This window comes from Haliotis asinina, chromosome 2 (genome assembly GCF_037392515.1).
Source record: "Haliotis asinina isolate JCU_RB_2024 chromosome 2, JCU_Hal_asi_v2, whole genome shotgun sequence".
NCBI lineage: Eukaryota > Metazoa > Mollusca > Gastropoda > Lepetellida > Haliotidae > Haliotis > Haliotis asinina.
This window is the reverse complement of record NC_090281.1, coordinates 38,515,183-38,534,690: the sequence shown is the minus strand read 5'-3', so window position 1 is coordinate 38,534,690 and position 19,508 is coordinate 38,515,183. Positions and strand designations below refer to the sequence as shown.

The window sequence follows — 19,508 nt, the reverse complement described above, 5'->3', positions numbered from 1 at the left end:
CCGATGTTCATGCTGAATTGTATCTACAATTAGCGAATGATGTTGTGGATAAATGTCGTGGTGTAAAATGTAGGGGAGGGAGAAAGGTGGCCATATTTCCGTGGTATTTATGTAAGAAAACGTTATTTTTATATATGAATAATTTGACTCGAAAGCGAGTGAAGAAATAAAAAGTGACGTCTGGAACGTTCTTCACGGAATATAACGGTGCCCTGTCGTCGCATCTTCTTTGGTGGTCGTCTGTAGGGGCCGAGAGTTTATATACTGAGGTCAAATGTAGAGACAAACATCTATTTATCATCGGGGTCATATGTTACTCTAAGACATTAGAAGCATGTATACTTTAAAATATGATAGTTACTGTTCTTCTCTTGTAGAGGACAATACTGTACAAGGTGATATAGTACGTTAGTACAATGTTGTTAATAATACTGGTAAGTGTTCTTACATGATTGGTTTATTCAATGGGATAGGTACGATTTAATGCGACTCAAGTTTATATGAGAGCGTGTCTCGATTAACCGTTTAATGAACATTACGTTAAAAATATTAATCTTCTTCAAATATTCTGTAATGAAACTGTTTCATATCATTGGGATGAAATCAGTCAAGGACGCTTGTTAGCTAAAACGTCCAGTTACAAGGGTGGCAAGGGGTAAAGAGCCACATCTACAAAATTAAAAACATAAAACTGAATTTGAAAAACCCCAAACAATTAAAAGAATAGGTCAAGTGCCATTGCGGTTGTTGTTACAGATTATTCTAGTTATTTGTTTACCTTGTTATGTACTGATGCACTTTTTCCTGTAATAGTTTACATCCCGCCAGATATATATTTAAGACAGATTTACTTCAATCACGAACGTGTTGAACGTAGGGACATTTGTGTTGCGAACGTTCAAAGGTTGTTATATTAAGTCGAATCAACCCGAAAATTGGGGACGTGTATGAAGAAAGATCAGTTCTTGCTGAGGACAATACTATGAGGTATATTTTTGTTAGAAAAAAAGAATTCCTAACATTCGAGCGGTGATCATTTATTATGTAGCCCATCCGTGGACATAAACTTTAAGATTCAGTCATTGCAAATAGAGCTAGGATGTGTCGTTTAATATATCCTCTGATCAAGATGTGACTATGTGTTGATCGTCTTGATAATAATAATGTTCCTTTTCACTCCACCACTTGCATCAAACTGTTCATCGGTCATTGCTAATGACATTGAGGAAATAACTGTTTACCAGTTGCGGATAATTTTGTGTTTTTCTAATTTCAACAAATAACCACACGTGGTAAACATGATTGTATAAATATTCACCAGAAGCAAGTTTTTCGTGTTTGACAATTTAAAAAATGATTAGCCAAATTTCCAGTAACAATTCCCGAGGCTACTTCTGACATTAGTAGATGCACATAATGAGAGTGAAAGTATTCATTAATCAGATTGTTTGTACTTCGTTCGTTACTACTCTGTGTGAAGTTGCAGCACTGTGTTTCTACTTCACTATCACTAGAGGGGCCTGTGGTGTCAGTGTTTGTGTGTTGTCACGCTCGACGTGACCGCGTTGTTGTCTGAAGATAACCAGTTAAACCACCACAACGAGGAAGCCTGGACGTTTTTGGCCAGTGCACTGGATCACCCCCCGGACGACGACATGGCCACCGCGACATATACTCTTACAATGGATTCCTTTTCTGCTTGTTGTGAAACGACCTCCATTCGACAAAATACGGATGAGTATTCGTTTCATAAGGTTTCTATTGACATCCCGGACTGCTACTGAATCTGACGAACAAGTGCCAAATGGATCTATCAGGTATCAACTGTAATTCGCCAACATTCAATAGTCGGTTAAGCAGTGCGTTTGGAGTATAGAGCTCCTTGACACCTAGACAGGTATTAATCTACCTCCTTTAGGTTAAACTTGTATGGAAGTATATAGCCACTACAATATTTGTTCCTTTTGCCACACGCACTATTGATTTTGATAGGTATCGATTATTGATTTTACTACCGGTGATTTGTTATCATGACATCATAAATCCACCGATGAAGCGATGCACTTGGTGGCGTTAGTGGTGATTGACACCTTCATTTACGTCAACAAGTTGTACATTTTGCAGCTGACTGCGGGATTAACCTGCTTCGGTGGCGAAGGTGAACATATTTGGGTTTGTGACCACTGCGAGTGACAGGATCCACGTGGACGTGAAAGGATCCATAGGGACATGCTACACGCCACCCCTACGAGTACAGGGTCCATATAGACGTATGCTACACGCCATCCCCACGAGCACAGGATCCAATATGGACATGCTACTCGTCATCCCTGTGGGTGACAGGATCCATATGCACATGCTACACGCCAAGCCCGAAGGTGACAGAATCCATATGAACAAGCTACGCGACATCCCCGAAGGGGGATGAACCAAATGGACATGCTACACGTACATTTAGTCCGGCATGGATTTGTGAACTATTCCATGGCAGATCAAACGCAGGTACATGTACTTCTTTGTCTGGCTGGGTAAGATGTCTGCGAATGACTCGTGTGTGCACGTGCGCACGCACTCACGCACGCACATACACTTTTGTGCGTTCAGGAACATAAGTGTGGTTAAAAATCCCATTGGGTTGACCTCGATGTCTTACCGACTTGAGATACCTATTTGCCATCCCTTAATCACTTTGCTGTTTGTGTGGTTTCCATTTCCACAGATGCGTGTTGACATATCGAGGCCATATTCGCACGAGTTGAGCCAAAATAACTGGGATGATTAAGAGGTATTCACGACCATTTCCTTGGACCATGCTGTGCGTCTGAGCTACCTAGAAATACTTTACTGTCTGACGGAATGTTTGTTGAACGGACACAAAAGTGTGCAACACTCATATGACGTATCTGCGATGGCCTAGACAAGCTGAACAGGCACCTGATTGTGTTTTCTACATAACAGTACCGACAAATACCTTGTCACGTGGCCGTGAATGTCTTTCATTTGGCAATATAGAAACATTCCCATTAATGTTGTGTTCGAACTCGAAACTTCGAACTTCGAAAGATATTCCGATTAACAAACCTATATTCTCAAAGCTGTATATTCTTAGAATCCAAATCTATATATAACCTAGTGGTCAATAACTTGTCATATTCAGAGAAAGATTTACTATGGAATGTCGGGAAAAGTAGATGTGACGTGTAAACTGTTGGACACACTAGTGGCCGGCAACTCGGGGATATGTCTGGACTGCAGTCTAGAAGAACAAACCGTCACAAGCTGGGATGTTGGAGTTTACCTACCTGGCTTGCAGTTCAGCTATTGGTTGACATCATGTAGTCAATACCTGTCAAGTCCCCAAGTTGTGCATCATGTTTCGTACTAGTATGTATACATATTTAGACAGGCTGCCTACGTGAACGAGTTGATAGACGGCAAAGGGTGCATGTACATTGTTAGGTAAAGCGTCAACGTGTCGCCACAATCGTACGGATTTAGGTTCCAGTGACAAATATTCATGTTAGAGATGCCAAAGTATGTTATGAATGGTTGATTGCAGAGTAATGCTACTTTACTTTTCGGTCATTAAGTCTCCATCCTGTGATCCTGTGTGTGTGTGTGTGTGTGTGTGTGTGTGTGAGAGAGAGAGAGAGAGAGAGAGAGAGAGAGAGAGAGAGAGAGTGATATTAACTTGCCACCAGTTTCAATACCAGCCTAACACTTGCGCCTATTGATCTTGATCTCGTATTATTTGCCGAGAGTGTCACACACAGCGGTCACTCTGCTAGTTTTAGCTACGGAATCTACGCCCGTCACCCCCTACACTGTCTTCTGTCTCCCTCATATCGACTGGCTTGTGCTCTGGGACGACTACCGCTCCTAACTAGTCCACAAGTACACTGTCTCGACAAATTGCGTGCGATGTGACGTTGTGTTCTAACGCAATGCATATTCCCATGCGCACATAAAATAATGCACTCGAAGTCTCACGGTTTGGTCTTCTTAGTATGCGGTGGCTCTTGCTAAAATATTCAGTTGCATTCCATCTGTGTACCGTTGTTATTTTACTCGACTGGATTGATGACAGGGATACTTTTTCGCATCGGTAGTCTGTTCAATACCGATGTTCATGTTCAAATACTGGTTTGCCATTGCCATTGTTTTCATAAGTTTTCGTCGTCGTCACACATGCCAAAAGTAGCCAGACTCAAGGGCATGCCGTCGCTCCCAGGTCCTAATGTAGCTCTGTAGTTAAATGGTGTCAAAAGCCACATAAAATGTGTGTTGAATCATGGGACCATAACGAAATGTTTGCAGACATCAGTGGAAGCAAAACATGTTTCAAAACGTGATTATACTCAATCTAGAAAATTCGATTTTGAAATGAATTTACAAATATTCTATGTTAATCCAAACAAAAGGTACTGTATTCTTTTTTAAAAGATAATTTTGAAGACAAAAATTAAATGCTCCAGTATATGCCTATGAAGTGTAGCTGGGATATTAACTATAGTAACTATAAAGGGCACTTTGGCATTGATTATTTATTCAAATTACTGGTAGAAGGGTCATCATTGGATTATAGGTTGGGGGTAGCTTGTGTAGATACCAACAACTGATCAATAATTTCCTCTCTTATAGCGCCTGATGATCACTCACTACTGTGACATTTCTCCAGTCTTGTGATGAATATGCATCGTGTGGGTAGTGAGACTGCATAGTTACCATCTTAGGAACGATAACATGGTTTAATGATGATAACGTTATTATACTATGATGAAACGTGTCTGTGGCGATATCGTATACCGTTGTCAAGCATGAATGAAGTATTACAGCACAAAAAAGACTTTTATACACAACCTGGATTAAGAACCAAAACAAAACAAAAATATAATGGATTAAGAACCTATACCGAAACATCATAATTTAAAGAACTTTTCACCAATAAAGTAGCTTACCTTTCTTATTATTTATCAACTTCTAAATTGCTCATCAAACAGAACAGCTGCCGTCGTATTTCCGTCTGTGCAACTGGTTCTTTTTTATAAGATGAGAGAAGTGTTACCGACACTCCTAGTTACTATTTGTGAGGGTCAGAATGTGGTTTCATTTGTCACTAGCTGTATACCAACAATCTACTTTGGAATTTGATGAACAGGCTACAGATGACACAGTAATACGATTCATTGCATAAAGACGCACTGTTTCGTCCAAGCTGTAGCTATGAGTAACAAGAGCGGGTGACGGCATCTTGACAGGATTGCCTTCTGCATAATGTACGACCTCTATTTATAAATCCTAATTGATTAGATACCATGGGAGAAGAGTTTGGTCTAGAGCGCAGTGGTCGTGCTTCCTAAATATCTCCTTACGTTTTTGGTGACTTACATCACAATCTCCGTAGTAATGTGAAAGACATTTACATGAGCCTTTCCGGTTTTGTGGAACCTATACCATTTGCTAACACATAGCGACCATTTGTATGTATCAGCCACTTTTGTAGAACAAAACCACCATGGAGTAACTCATATTGTGGAATGCTATAACACTGTGCTTGCAATAGTTGTAGGTCAACTCATGCACACTTGTCACAATCTTAAGCTGATCTCAAAAATTATTTTTCACGTATCATCAACAGGAGTCTCAAAAACCTCTTTGTATCCAGTGGTACATTCAATCCAACTCAAGCGTGTTCATGGATAGCGTTTGGGCTACAGAAAATTTCTTATCATTTTTGCAAATGTTAGCGAAAATTTAAATCATCCTAAGCTGAGATGGATGTACGACAGTTCAGATATATGAAGTGAGCATTTATAGATTACTCAAAGACTTTCGACAAACAATACACTGTCTTATTTTGTAATTCTTATGACATTTGTCACACAATGTTGTTCTCCATTTACCTTATCAGTTTTCATAAACGAAGAATTTGTCGCAGGTTTCAGGGGAATTATGTGCCGAATATATATGACCGAGAGTCAGGAAATCCCCATGAAATATAAGCTTTCTTATTGTAATATTTGGAAATTTAGATTATCCTTTAAAAGAATTTAGTAATTTGGCGGGGAGGGGTTAGCGGAACGTTTAATTTTTTAATTATATTGTATTTAAAAGAAGTTGTAAATAATTATCCTTATCTGGAGATTTGTTTTCACAAGAACAGATAAGCCCGTCCCCGCTGATAGACACGATGTGGAGATATTGTCTTTTCTTATAAATGGTCTAAATCACCTAATAGAAACAAATCACGTAGTGAACTTCTGGGCATAAAAACCTCCACTGCAGTATATTTTGTGAATTTGGAAGGTATCCAAACAATTCACTTTAAAGGAAAGAAGGTTTCTGAAACTTTCGAATCGAATTTCAGGGACATATCAAATATGTGTACAGTTCTGTCACAGTGTATCATGATAAAAATTTCACTGGTTATGCAAAAACCATTTAGAATTGTGTGTGGTCATATGGGATGTTATCAGTAATAACAAAACAATAGCTGATGTGTTTGAGTCATCCAGACCCACATCCAGACTTTGAGTCAACGACATCCTCGCGCGATTTTAATAAAAATGCTTGTTACTCAACCGCATAGACATTAATATGCATATTCAGTGCATTCAATGTATTTGCACCATCAAGGTGTGTCAGAGTGCTAAATAATTTTGATTGTATACACCTGGAAGACTGCTAATTCGATTGAAATAATCACCGAGCGATCTAGCTGCCGCCATGTTGGGATGCTGGTAAGGCACGTTACCAGCAAGTACAGTGATTGATGTCAGTGCGAACCGAACATCCAGCCTTAATCTACCAGCGGCGATAGGACCGTCGAAAGGTGGTATAACAGAAGAAAGACCTCGACAGTCATTCGTCCATCTATAACCGATTAATTTCACCATCCTTTTAAATGCAGAGCCTTTGCTAAATCCTTTGCTAGATCTCTGAACATACCCGGCATAGTGTAAAGTATGGAATGGATTTTGGAATGGAATTTGGATTGGAATGATGGAATGAAATTTGGAATGGAGTTTGGAGTGACACAAATTTGCTCTTTGTAAACACGTCTTCATTCAAATATGCTGAGACGGTTTATTAACAGTTGGTCACTGATAGGAGCTAGACGACATGAGTGTCAGCTTCTCTCTTCAGCCATGGCCCATCCACCACATGCTCGAAGGCACATGACAAGTTTAAATAATACTTTCCAGGTTAAGTAGATAATAAGAACAAGATGTCCAAAATTAAAATGGTTTACATATAGTGTATATAATTCCTATGTTAGGTTTTTAAGTGAACATAGTGGAAAATAAAACAGTTGAGGGACTGTGAGAAAGGCTGTTGCCACAACTCTGTTTGCCACTAGCCTTATCGTCCATCTGGAGGGGTGTAAGCGGGAGGGAAAGTGTCTCCTGAACTGTTTACTGTCAATTTAGTTTTGGTTTGGAGGCCGTTACAACTCTGGTTTGTTTAGTGTAAGATGAGTATATTCCATTTATTTCCATTCCAAATTTCATTCCATCATTCCAATCCAAACTCCATTCCAAAATCCATCCCATACTTTACACTGTGCCGAACATGCCCCCCTTTCTGTTGTAAATGGCCTTACATAGGTAAACTGTATCCATGACTGAACATGTGTGTCCGTTTATTTCAGTAGTGATAACACACTGTTCAATGTAAAATTTAATAGTTAGTATGATCATGTCAATTGTTATCATATATATATGAGTAAATATATGTTCTTGTACTACCTTTCAAGATTTTTGCTGATTGCTATGTGCATGTGGGTCTCAAGTGCTTTGGGCCAATCAGATTTCTTGATTGTAAATGTCATGTGTCGGTCTCTTAATTCAAATGTGTCTGCTGGCGTGGTTGTGTTGTTGTACGCTGGAGCCGTTGGTGTTGGTCCATAGGCGTCTGACCCGTCCAGCATGAGTAATGTGTCACTGTAATATGTTAATCTGCACTGGAGGCCTTCAACGAAACGGCATTCCTCATTTGCACTACCCATCGCCATGTGTAGTTTATTAGTTCTTTTCTGCGTCATGTCATGCCAACAATATAGGCTTTCATTTATCCACGTCATCGCTATTTGAAGTTCTGGGGTCAGTTTGAACGTCGCTTGCTATCCAGCATACAACAACCTTCGGTGAGATACAGTGTATGGCTGTGGGTTGTGTGCCGTGTCTTTACTGTACAGATGGTCTCCAGTCTGCGTCCTGGTCGTCCTGCATTGCTATCAGCAATTTTGATTTTTAACCATTTTGGGAGGCGGCGTTTCACAGGCCAACAGGCTTCCACCACCGCTGTGGAGGTGTGTCGGAGACGGGCATGAGGAGCCGCTGATATGTACATGCCATGGGGAATCTCTTTTTTTGTACATACAAGTTTAGGGTGGGGATGGGCGACTGAGGTCACTCTCATTGTGCATGTTTCTCCATAAGAATCACCATCACCCAACGAGCACCACCCTAGCCATAAAATGTAAACGCTTCCTTGATCTCTCATTGGACAGTTTTGTTATAAACAAATACGTCCATAACATATTTGAAAGGAGCCCCGCTGAGTTGGCGATTATGACCCTGAACTTAGCATGTCATAACTGGGTAAGCGGAAGGGACAATGATTGAGACAGTTCAGTAAAATGTCATTAATATTCACTGCCATAGTTTTGTTTAAAGTCTCCGGGAAGGCTATCGTAGTGATATCTGTATCGGGACTGTTGGGATAGTGGTGTATGTCGGTTGGCAAAACAGGATCACCGACGTCTATATGCATGTAGACGTTAAGATTGATAGGGTTGCTGATGTTTGACCGTAAGATAGATGGAGTTGGTTGATGTTTAGTGGTATGAGAGATGGAAATGTTTAACAGTAAAAATAGATTGGGATGGTGATTTTTAGTGACAAGATAGATTGGGTGAGTTGATGTTTAGTGGTAAGATGGATGGGGTTGGTCGGTGTTTGACGGTAAGATAAGTGATTTTGGTGATGGTGTACGGTTAGATAAATGGATTTGGTGATCTTTGACGATAAAATAGATGGTGTTGGTGATGTTTGACGGTAAGATAGATGGGGTTGGTGATGTTTGACGGTAAAACAGATGTTGTTTAACGCAAAGATAGATGGGATGGATGTTTGGGAGTTAGGTAAAGTGTGAACTGGCTACAGAAGGCTGGTTGTGTTTAAGCAAACATTTGTGGCAGGTAACCCAAAGTTAGGAAGGTGTATCGCGCACAACTCATCATTAAGGGCATCATCTGCATCTGGGTACCCACGGCAGTATTGTTATATGCTTACGGGTTTAATCGTCGTAATCCCACTCAACAAGCAATATTCTACTGCACTCAGTATCGCAATTTGAAAGTCAAGAGAAAGTGTGACCAAACTGTTTTATCCACGATATTGATTTATCTCGTTACATATGAACATACATTTGAACATTGCATTTGTGTTCTCTTTCACTGCGTGTACACCAACACTGTGTACCTGCGGCATATGCTGTATCTGAGAGCGGGAACTATGGAATCTAAGTCCACATGTCTGAAATCCCCATTTACCGAGTCTCAAGCAGCCAATGGACCGCAGATAACAAAAGAATCTGATTAATAACAACGACGCCAAACATGTGATTTAGGCCGAGTAATTCAGCGCACTTGCACACACCGACACTGTCAGACTGTTCTCAGTGGGAATCACACAAATCTGCAGTTCCTTCCATTCCACGTGATTCCATCTTTTCTGGCTTCCCCATCATTGTTTGATGATTGCTGAAAACAATTAAAGTGATTACAGAGTAAAAAAATCGATGATTGAAGTCCCATCAAAGAGTTCATTAGAAAAGTTTAAAATGTCATTTCGTAGCGTTAAGCGCGCTTCTGTTCGCCACTGCGAGCTTCGGCCTCATGTCGACCCATTGCTTCATATCAAGCGGAATAAACCCATATCGGTCCATTAAATATAACTTTAAAGGATTTACCCGAGATTCAGTGAATACGACCTTTAGTTTGAAATACGAATGTTTTCTAAATGATTATGTTCAGATTACACGTGCATGACACGCTTTTACCATATGTCAGTCAGAAAAGAACCATTTGATTATTGCCCGCAAATTTGTCACAATTGTTTAGCAACAAGACCTCATTCTGTTTGATGTTGGCTGAATGGATCCCCCCTTCAATAAGGATAGTCGACGACATCCAGTACGGGAGCTACGAGAACGGGAGGGTCACGTGTGCACGGTGGGTATTTCACCTATATAGAGCCTCAACTTTTTTCACTCTCTCTCCACTCCGAAACACTGACAAAACACGGATAAAAAAAGAAAAATAATCTGGAAGAATACAAAGCTTGAAAATATTCGAATCTCTGTGGGATATGAGTGTATGTTACCATCATTGTTTTACGCAAGGCCTCACTTTGCGCCAGTGTCATTTCTAGGGATGAGTATTAAATCAAAGGAAACATTTAAGTAAGAGATGTTTTTATCGCCGTAGGAGCGACGGTTAGATTTGATTTTGTTGCATATGGAAAGGGAAGCTGGCTGTGCAAGCCTTCACTCCTCCGCTCGAAAGAGTACGGCTGTAATTGGCTGCATACTTTTGTAATAAGCGGCGCTGATTGGCTGAAAGAAACTTTTGTGCTTTCAATTACGAATGTGTAGTTTGAGTTGCCCTTGTTGGCATGCTTGATCCCCCACCCCTTTTGTCAGAGAAGCGGCAGCTGTCACGGAAAGCTACTCCAGCACCGCCACTGTGTCGGCGCATATTCAGCAGTACGGCACCCTCTCCCTGTGCACAGCTACAATATTGCAGTAGTGTGGAACGTGGTCATAACGTTAGTAGTCGGTAGACTTTTAGTGCGAGGGTGGAAGTTATGTGTGAGGTGCCTCTGCTGGTACTCAGTGTCCCACGGGCTGTACCGAGTGACCTGGGCCGCTCATATACGCTGTATCCTGCAGCAGATATGTGCGACTACTGGAGGTATTCTAGATATTTGGCATATGTTTGGTTAGGCTAGATTTACTGATTACATGCAAATGTGGAGGCAATGGTCGGTTCATCTTGCACGGTTATCTGAGAAGTGATGCCTTTATCAGCCATTAATACCTTCTGCTCAGCTACTTTCCTTCCGATGACGCGAGTGTGTAGTGCAGTCGTCATCGCAACCAGCCGTGCAATAACCCCGTTTCAAGGACCTCGGAACAAGCGGGTTACCACCTTACAAAACACGAAAGAAACAAGTTAATGATGCGATTATTATGTACACTTGCATTTTCCGTGTTCACGACCAGTGTTTCTGTCGTGCATTCAGAGCTAATGAGCGGACATGTTGCGTGAAAATTCTTTGTTCAGAATGATACTGATGGCGTATGTCTGTTTCGTCCATACCGTTATGTGTATTGTCATTATGCGCAATATAACAATGCTCGTTACCTATGCACTACAGACCATGTCACAATGCTGCGTATCGTTGTCTATGCGCTACAGACCACGTCACAATGCTGCGTATAGTTGCCTATGCGCTACAGACCATGTCAAAATGCTGCGTATCGTTGCCTGTGCACTACAGACCATGTCACAATGCTGTATAAAAGTTTCTACGTACCACAGACCATGTCACAATGCTGCATTAAATAGCCTATGTACTACAGACCATGCGACACTGCTGCGTATGATTGCCTGCGTACCACAGACCATGTACCAATGCTGCATGTCATTACCTACGTGCTTCAGACCATGTCGCTATGGTGCATGCCATTGCCCTCATACTACAGAAAATGTCACTATGCAGCAAGTCATTTCCTACATGCTACATGGCATGTCACAGTGATGCATATCATTGTCTGAGTGCTGCAGCAGCAAGGATGCGTACCAATGGCCTGCACAGTGCAGACCATGTCACAATGCTGTGTGTCATTGCTTACATACTGCAAATCATGTCACAATGCTGTGTGTCATTGCCTACATACTACAGAATATATTACATTGTTGCGTGCCATTGCGTACATACTACAAATCATGTCACAATGATGCGTGTCACGGCCAACGTACTACAGACCATGTATGACCATGGAAGATGAAGTACATGCATCAAGGGACGTCAGGCCGTGGACAGAGTGAGAATCTACATCAGGAACATCAGGTCAAGAATGGAAGTGTCTACATTAAGGCAGATCAGGTCATAGATAGAGGATGTCTCCGCCAAGGACTTTGAGTGAAGAATATCAGGATTGTCTACATCTAGGGACATCAGGTCATAGATAGAAGAAGTGTCTGCACCAAGGGATATCAGGTCACAGATATAGGGAGTGTCTACATCAAGGGACATCAGGTCATAGATAGAGGAAGTGTCTGCATCAGGGAGATCAGGTCATAGTTAGAGTGGATGTTTACCTCAAGGGAGATCAGGTCATATACATAGGGAGTGTCTACATCAAGGGAGATCAGGTCATAGACAAATAGAGCGTCTACATTAAGGGAGATCAGGTCATTGATAGAGTGGGTGTTTACCTCAAGGGAGATCAGGTCATAGACATAGGGAGCGTCTACATCAAGGGACATCAGGTCATAGATAGAGGAAGCGTCTGCATCAAGGGAGATCAGGTCATAGTTAGGGCGGGTGTTTACCTCAAGGGAGATCAGGTCATAGACATAGGGAGTGTTTACATCAAGGGACATCAGGACATAGAGAGAATGGGTGTTTACCTCAAGGGAGATCAGGTCATAGACATAGGGAGTGTTTACATCAAGGGACATCAGGTCGTAGATAGAGTGGGTGTTTACCTCAAGGAAGGTCAGGTCATAGTTAGAGTGGGCGTTTACCTCAAGGGAGATCAGGTCATAGACATAGGGAGTGTCTGCATCAAGGGAGATCAGGCCATAGACATAGGGAGCGTCTACATCAAGGGAGATCAGGCCATAGACATAGAGAGCGTCTACATCAAGGGAGATCAGGTCATTGATAGAGTGGGTGATTACCTCAAGGGAGATCAGGTCATAGGTATAGGGAGAGTCTACATCAAGGGAGATCAGGTCATAGACATAGGGAGTGTCTACATCAAGGGAGATCAGGTCATAGATAGAGTGGATGTTTACACCAAGAGAGATCAGATTATAGATAGAGTGGGTGTTTACATTAGGGAAGATCAGGTCATAGATAGGGAGGGTGTCTACATAAAGAGAGATCATGTCATAGACAGAGGAGGTGTTTACCCCAAGGAGATCAGTACCTCCTTTCACAAAGCACGGAGGTGATCGTAAGTCACTAAGGTAATCTTAGCGCATTGTCAAAGAATGGGAGTTAAAGTTCACCTTATTGGAGGTTGCTTCGTGAAAGGAAACCCTGGACATAAATATATTAGTCTACATTAAGGAAGATCACGTCATAGATAATGGGTTGTCTACATCAAGGAAGATAACGTCATAGATGAGTGGGTTGTCTACATCAAGGAAGATCACGTCCTGGCTAATGGGTTGTCAACATCAAAGAAGATCACGTCATAGATAAATGGGTTATCTACATCGTTGAAGATCACGTCATAGGTAAACGGGGTGTCTGCATCTAGGGAGGGGCCATAGAGTAATGGGTTGTCTACATAGAGGAAGACCAGGTCATAGATAAATGAGTTGTCTACACCAAGGAAGATCACACCATAGATATAGATAAAATGGTTGTCTACATCAAGGAAGATTACATAGATAAATGGGTTGTCTACATCGTGGAAGATCACGCCATAGATAAGCGGGGCGTCTGCATCTTGGGAGATCAGGTCATAGATAAATTGGTTGTCTGCATCAAGGAAGATCAAGTCATACATAAATTGGTTGTCTGCATCAAGGAAGATCACGTCATAGATAAGCGGGGTGTCTGAATCTTGGGAGACAGCTAGGCCATGGATAAATTGGGTGTTTACATCAAGGGACGCAGGCCATAGATAAAGGGATGTCTACGTCAATTTAAATAGATCACAATAGGATGCGAGATTCACCAAGAACTTTCAGTAGTCACCTCAACGAGGCAAACGCAGCCATGCAATGCATGTTCATTGTTCATTCTTTTACCAGGTATAGGGTAGTCTGGAACAAAGCGTGAATCTCGCAGCTTATTGTGTTGTATTTCAGTTATGAACATAGTTTAGCCTTACTGCTGTTGGATGTACCTATGAAAACGAACGCAATAAGCAAGACCTGCAAGCTCAGTTATCCCCATCATGTTTTTTGTTGTTTATTCAAGGGGAGAAATGTGAAATGTTATTTGTGTCATAAAAACATTTCACGGACAAAATATGTGTGTTGATGCCTGGCTGGATACTGCAGCTGTTCACGTTGTGTGAGCCGGCTATGGTTCACGCCCATCAGTGAATATACTAACGATGTTTATTGGTTCGTGTTCTTCTAAGTTCGTTACGTACTGTCGGCGTTGGCTGTCTTTATTGTGTGAACCTATGTTGTTTTATCAGAACGTCGATTTCTGCTCTGAAGTTGTTGGTGGATCCTCAGATATGCAATAATACATTTCCTCTATGACATAATCGCTATTAAAATGGTGTGATGTGTACAGTCATGTGCGGGACAACTTGTAAGATGGTGAAGTTACATTTTTCCTCACAGTTACTGTAACCATCATCGATCTGCCCTATGCTGTATGAGTCCTCGCAGCAGGTTCATCAATTAGCATGCTTTTAAATGTAATATTTGATCATGAAGTCTTTCGTCTCAATAACTCGATACCTAAACCTGCATGGAGTCGCTTGTCGAAATATTGTTGGAAACATTGTTGATTGGTTGAAAAAAATACAGTTTTCCTTCAATGACGAGTCATAATATTCATACTTTACACTTTCTAAACAGCATTTGTCAACATACAAGATTTTTTATTGCTGAAATAAATTCTCAGTAGCTGCGCACCAGCTTTGTATTCCACAGTCGCCTCATGCTTAGTTGGTGCGTCGATAAATGAAGCCATAATCATTTCCCTCACCTCCACACAAAGCTTCGCGCAGTGACACTTTCTTTGGCAAAACTATGTCATTAGGCGACATGGACATTTAGATGAGAGTGCATGACGTTTTGATTGCCACCAGCGAAATAAAGGTAAACTTGGTGTCCAATACTTGTGTGTGTGTGTGTGTTTGTGTGTGTGTGCGCGCGCTTTCAGATATATAGCTACCTATGAGCTACGAAAATTCCCTGTCCAAGTCAGCATTCTCCGACACCCGTGACTTAGAGTCAAGAGTATAACAAACATTTGCCGGTTGAAGATGAATTTCGAAAATTCATTTTTATCCCCTCTCTTACATATGTAAATGTGCAATTTGGCTTCAGTTTGCTCCGAGTCGTGTTCTCTTATGGGTCAGTGTGAACTTTGTGTTTACGTCAGTGATCAACTTTGACCCTATGACCTGTTAACACACTCACCCCACTCCGACAGATCCAGATGAATCGCGGAACTCAAGGAGTACTCTTTTGGCGTCATTATCTGTTTTCACCTACTGCGATACTAGGTTATCGAAAATGTACATATTTTGGTCTTAAAACTTTAATTTAAAGAGATGAATTAAGACAGATCGACGTTTGTCGGGCCTACTTTCTGATGCATTGTGGGTAGTTGAAGTCGCATCTGCATGACCGAGGTAATCTAGGCCAGACATTTTTGGAAATCGCGAAGGTTGAAAACGAATCAAAAGTCCATTTCGGGCGATAAATTGTCCAGCAGCCCAATATGGAACACAGCGATATGGGTAAGATAGATAATATCGTTCTAACAATGCATTCTTTTTGACAGTACGTTTTGACGTACTGAAACACGTTAATCAGACAAATACCACATCAACACGCTCTCCGCCATCTTGGAGTCAATAGAGTTCGCGCACTGAGCTACACCGTTGATTTGGTGCAGTTCACCTGCGGCTGCGGGACACATTGTCCGAAATTCACTCGATCGGTTGTCTATACATGTATATCCAAAGTCACTTTCAATCAAGGAAAGAGTGAAAATTGCTCCAAGATCACCCAATACGAAGTTTCACATTGTCTAATCTAGCTCAGCCAGTAGGCTCCTTCGCCTCTTCACAACATCGTGGATCGTGCATGGCCTCATTTCAACAACATTAGTAGTCATTACTGTTAAAATATCCGACAGTACTTATTCAGCGCTTGCAGATATGTTCATATTTTCCCGCAAAGGGACACAATTCTCTCTTTTAATTCTTTTCCGAACTTCATTTTGTTAAAAAACTCCGAGATAGTGACATTGGCCGGTTGGGGATAGTCTACTTCACCACAATGAGTCGTGTTTGTGAAAGTCACATGCATAGATATATGGGTGCATTCGTGGGATGGAAATCTCGAAAATAACGGCACCATTAATGAATTCAATCTGGGTTTAATTCTTAATCTGCTACAGAGCCTACGCTCTGACATTTGCAAGCTTTATTGATCAAGTGAATGTTAATTTTGAAGTGTGGCATGACCACAACTGCTAGAACTAGTCCGATCATCTGGACTAGTTGATTTATCCAATATTGTGTATTTGATGCTGGTTATGGTAACATTTGCCTGTTTTGAATGGTGATCCAGTTGGTTTTAGCTGAATGTGAGAATGTAAGATCTGTCCAATATTTGGACAGGATAATGATAAATGATGCCAGAACCATATTAACATTTAAGGATTTTTTTTATATTTTAATTATGAATGTAATTGAAAAAGTCACTGTTTCTTGTCATAAACAGAAACTTCTGTTGTTTGCAGTATGTCCAATAATGTAACGACATGCAAAGGTCCAGGTTCGAATTGATTCACTTTATTAATGACATATTCCAGATATGCTTTGATTTATGCTATCATGCACATACAGCATATACCCAATCATGTGGAAAAAATATATTTTTTGTCACGGTTATAATATACAGTACAGAAATAGTAAACACATCAAGTGGGTGGAGCTGGTGTATTCTATTTTCTGTCCACTTCGTCTTCAGCAACCTGTGCTTGTCACAAGAATCAGGTGTTCGGTTTCATAACTTTCAATGTCCATGATGTTGATCACAGACTCTATTATTTACAGACTGCTACCATATAGCGGGAATAATGGTGAGTGTGATGTTAAACAACCAAAAATGGCAAGCAAAATGCCAACAGCTGGACTACTAATAGTAATACCACTACATCTGCACAACGAAACCAAAGTGTTTACATAGCTTACGTAAATGATAGGTTGCCCTCTGTATTTTTATACTGTGACACAACTAGCTACCTTGGGGCATCCAACATTAACATGACAAAACAGCCAAAATGTTTATGAACGATGATTATGAACATCATGAACGTGCACCATGAAGAAGTATATGAGCCAAAATGTTTCTTCCTATGAAGTGCAACTGACAAATTTAAACACATTTTACAAAAAATTGATGTTATATCTAGCGTAGTTCGTAATCATCGGCATGACTTCCATGTTCTGATGTAAACAACCTCCAGGGTCATGACTTGTGACACTCTTCTGCAGTGACAATCTTTTCCTAAAAACATAAGCTGTTGCCCCGACAACACCTCATACCTAAACGCATTCAACACGGGTGGTCAAAGATGGATAAGTATAAAATGTAATAGTAGGAACTAAAACCAAAACTCACCGAGACGGGTGCGTCTTCCATCGACGCCAAGGCGACTCAGCTTGTCGTAAGAGGCGACTAACGGGATCGGGTGGTCAGGCTCGCTGACTTGGTTGACGCGTGTCATCGGTTCCCAATTGCGCAAATCGATGCTCATGTTGTTGATCACTGGATTGTCTGGTCCAGACTCGATTATTTACAGACCGCCGCCATATAGCTGTAATATTGCTGAGTGCGGCGTAAAACTAAACTCACTCACTCCATCGACGCCATGTTTTGCTGCACGAGTTTCCGCCAAGCATGTTTCCAATATTACCGACATTGTTTCCGACAGGGGTGATGTGTTTCTGTTATTACCGCTAAACTACTGATATCGCTGCAATTGTCGCGAGTGGGCTGTGTTTGTTTACATTTGAGATGCAGTTCCTTCAAATTTGCTGTAATTCCTTCAATTACTTAGGGGGGCCTGAGGGTAGAATAGGCCTTAAAACCCATGCTTACCATAAATGGTGACTAAGCATTGTCATAAAAGGCAACTAACATGACCTGGTGGTCAGGCTGACTCAGGTCGGTTCCCAATTGTGCAGGTTAATGCTCATGTTGTTGATAACTGGATTGTCTTTTCCTGGCTCGATATTTACAAACTGGTGCCATATATACTGTCAACAAAAATAAGGGAATGTTGAAGTGAAAGGGTGCATTACCGTAGCGAATGCACCATCCAGTGACATTGAAATTCCACATGATGCATCACCAACATGAGACAACATGAAAATTACATTTTTGGCCCAATGCAATAGGTTCAAATCAGCACCTGCCATTAATATGGAATTCTGTACACTCACTACAGTTTGTTTGAGTCAGAAATGGACCGATGAATTACAAATTTTATCATTGTACAAAATTGCAACATAGATGTAAATATTACACAATTATCATTTACTAATAGGCAACAGCTTTCTTATATTTGAACATTTTGCAAACTTCACCAAAAAAGTTATTCAAGAAACTATAATAATTGAAAACACTAAACTTGTCATCTGTCACGGCGGGGTGAAACCGCAGAAACAGAACAGTCACTATCTCGTTGTGCATCGGATACAAATGCCTGATGAAAAATGAAGTTTAATGCTGACATGAAACAGTTGATGATTAAGTGTACAATTTTTTCCATGCTGAAGCCAAAAGGGGCAAACCGTTTTATGCCATCAATAAATTCTTAAGCGGGTATCAAAAGCTTCAGGAGTATCAGCATGGGTACTGAGAAATGTTCTGGAACACAAACGTGAGGGTGATGAGAAGCACATGGGGGGTTTGTCAAAATCACACAATATTTAAACATTTGGACAGCTTTTGAAAGATCCTTGTAATACAATACCTGTTGCTGAAAATTTTAAAAAAGCATTTGAATCAAGAACACAACCTCAGGTATCAAAGTACACACTCTGGCGACTCTTACACGCTTTCAGGTATCGTTACAAGAAAATGTCAGGGGAGAATCATCCTCGATATCTCCAGGGTCTACGTTCCGAAAAGTCTGCACTATACCCTGGACGCATCTACGGGTCGGCCTGATAATTTTATTACCTCCCTTTGCTGACTCCGCTTCCTCACAGTAGCCAATCAGAGTGGTCGCCGTTGTAACCGAATTTGCTAGTGTCAACAAAATTAGCAGTTGCAACTGCGAAGGTTTCCTCGCCGTGTGACTCACAATTTGGGGAAATAATACATGCAACTTTATAGGTCCGAAACCTTTTTTAAAACATATGCAAGAAATCCATCTAATACTTTCAGAGAACCTACGCATGGTTTGTTTGCCAAGTTTAATCGGTTAGAGAATTTAAAAAGCGAAAGTGAGTTGTGATTGGTTCGCTCAAATTCCCAGCGTAGACACGTG

At 41.0% G+C, this 19,508-nt stretch overlaps 1 protein-coding gene across 4 annotated transcripts in view; it reads left to right on the top strand.

The window, feature by feature from the left end:
* The window catches only part of LOC137273696 (retinoic acid receptor RXR-like), a 56,316-nt gene that overhangs the window by 4,994 nt on the left and 31,814 nt on the right, over positions 1–19,508 (top strand). The window contains exon 1 of one of the 4 annotated variants that reach the window (XM_067806497.1): positions 15,425–15,738. The exons of 2 other annotated variants lie outside the window; for them this stretch is intronic. In XM_067806497.1, coding sequence (XP_067662598.1) covers positions 15,720–15,738 — 19 coding nt within the window. In that variant the 5' untranslated portion in view covers positions 15,425–15,719. Of the gene's footprint in view, positions 1–15,424; positions 15,739–19,508 lie in introns of those variants that run through there. One more of the 4 variants, XM_067806496.1, reaches the window with a different exon arrangement.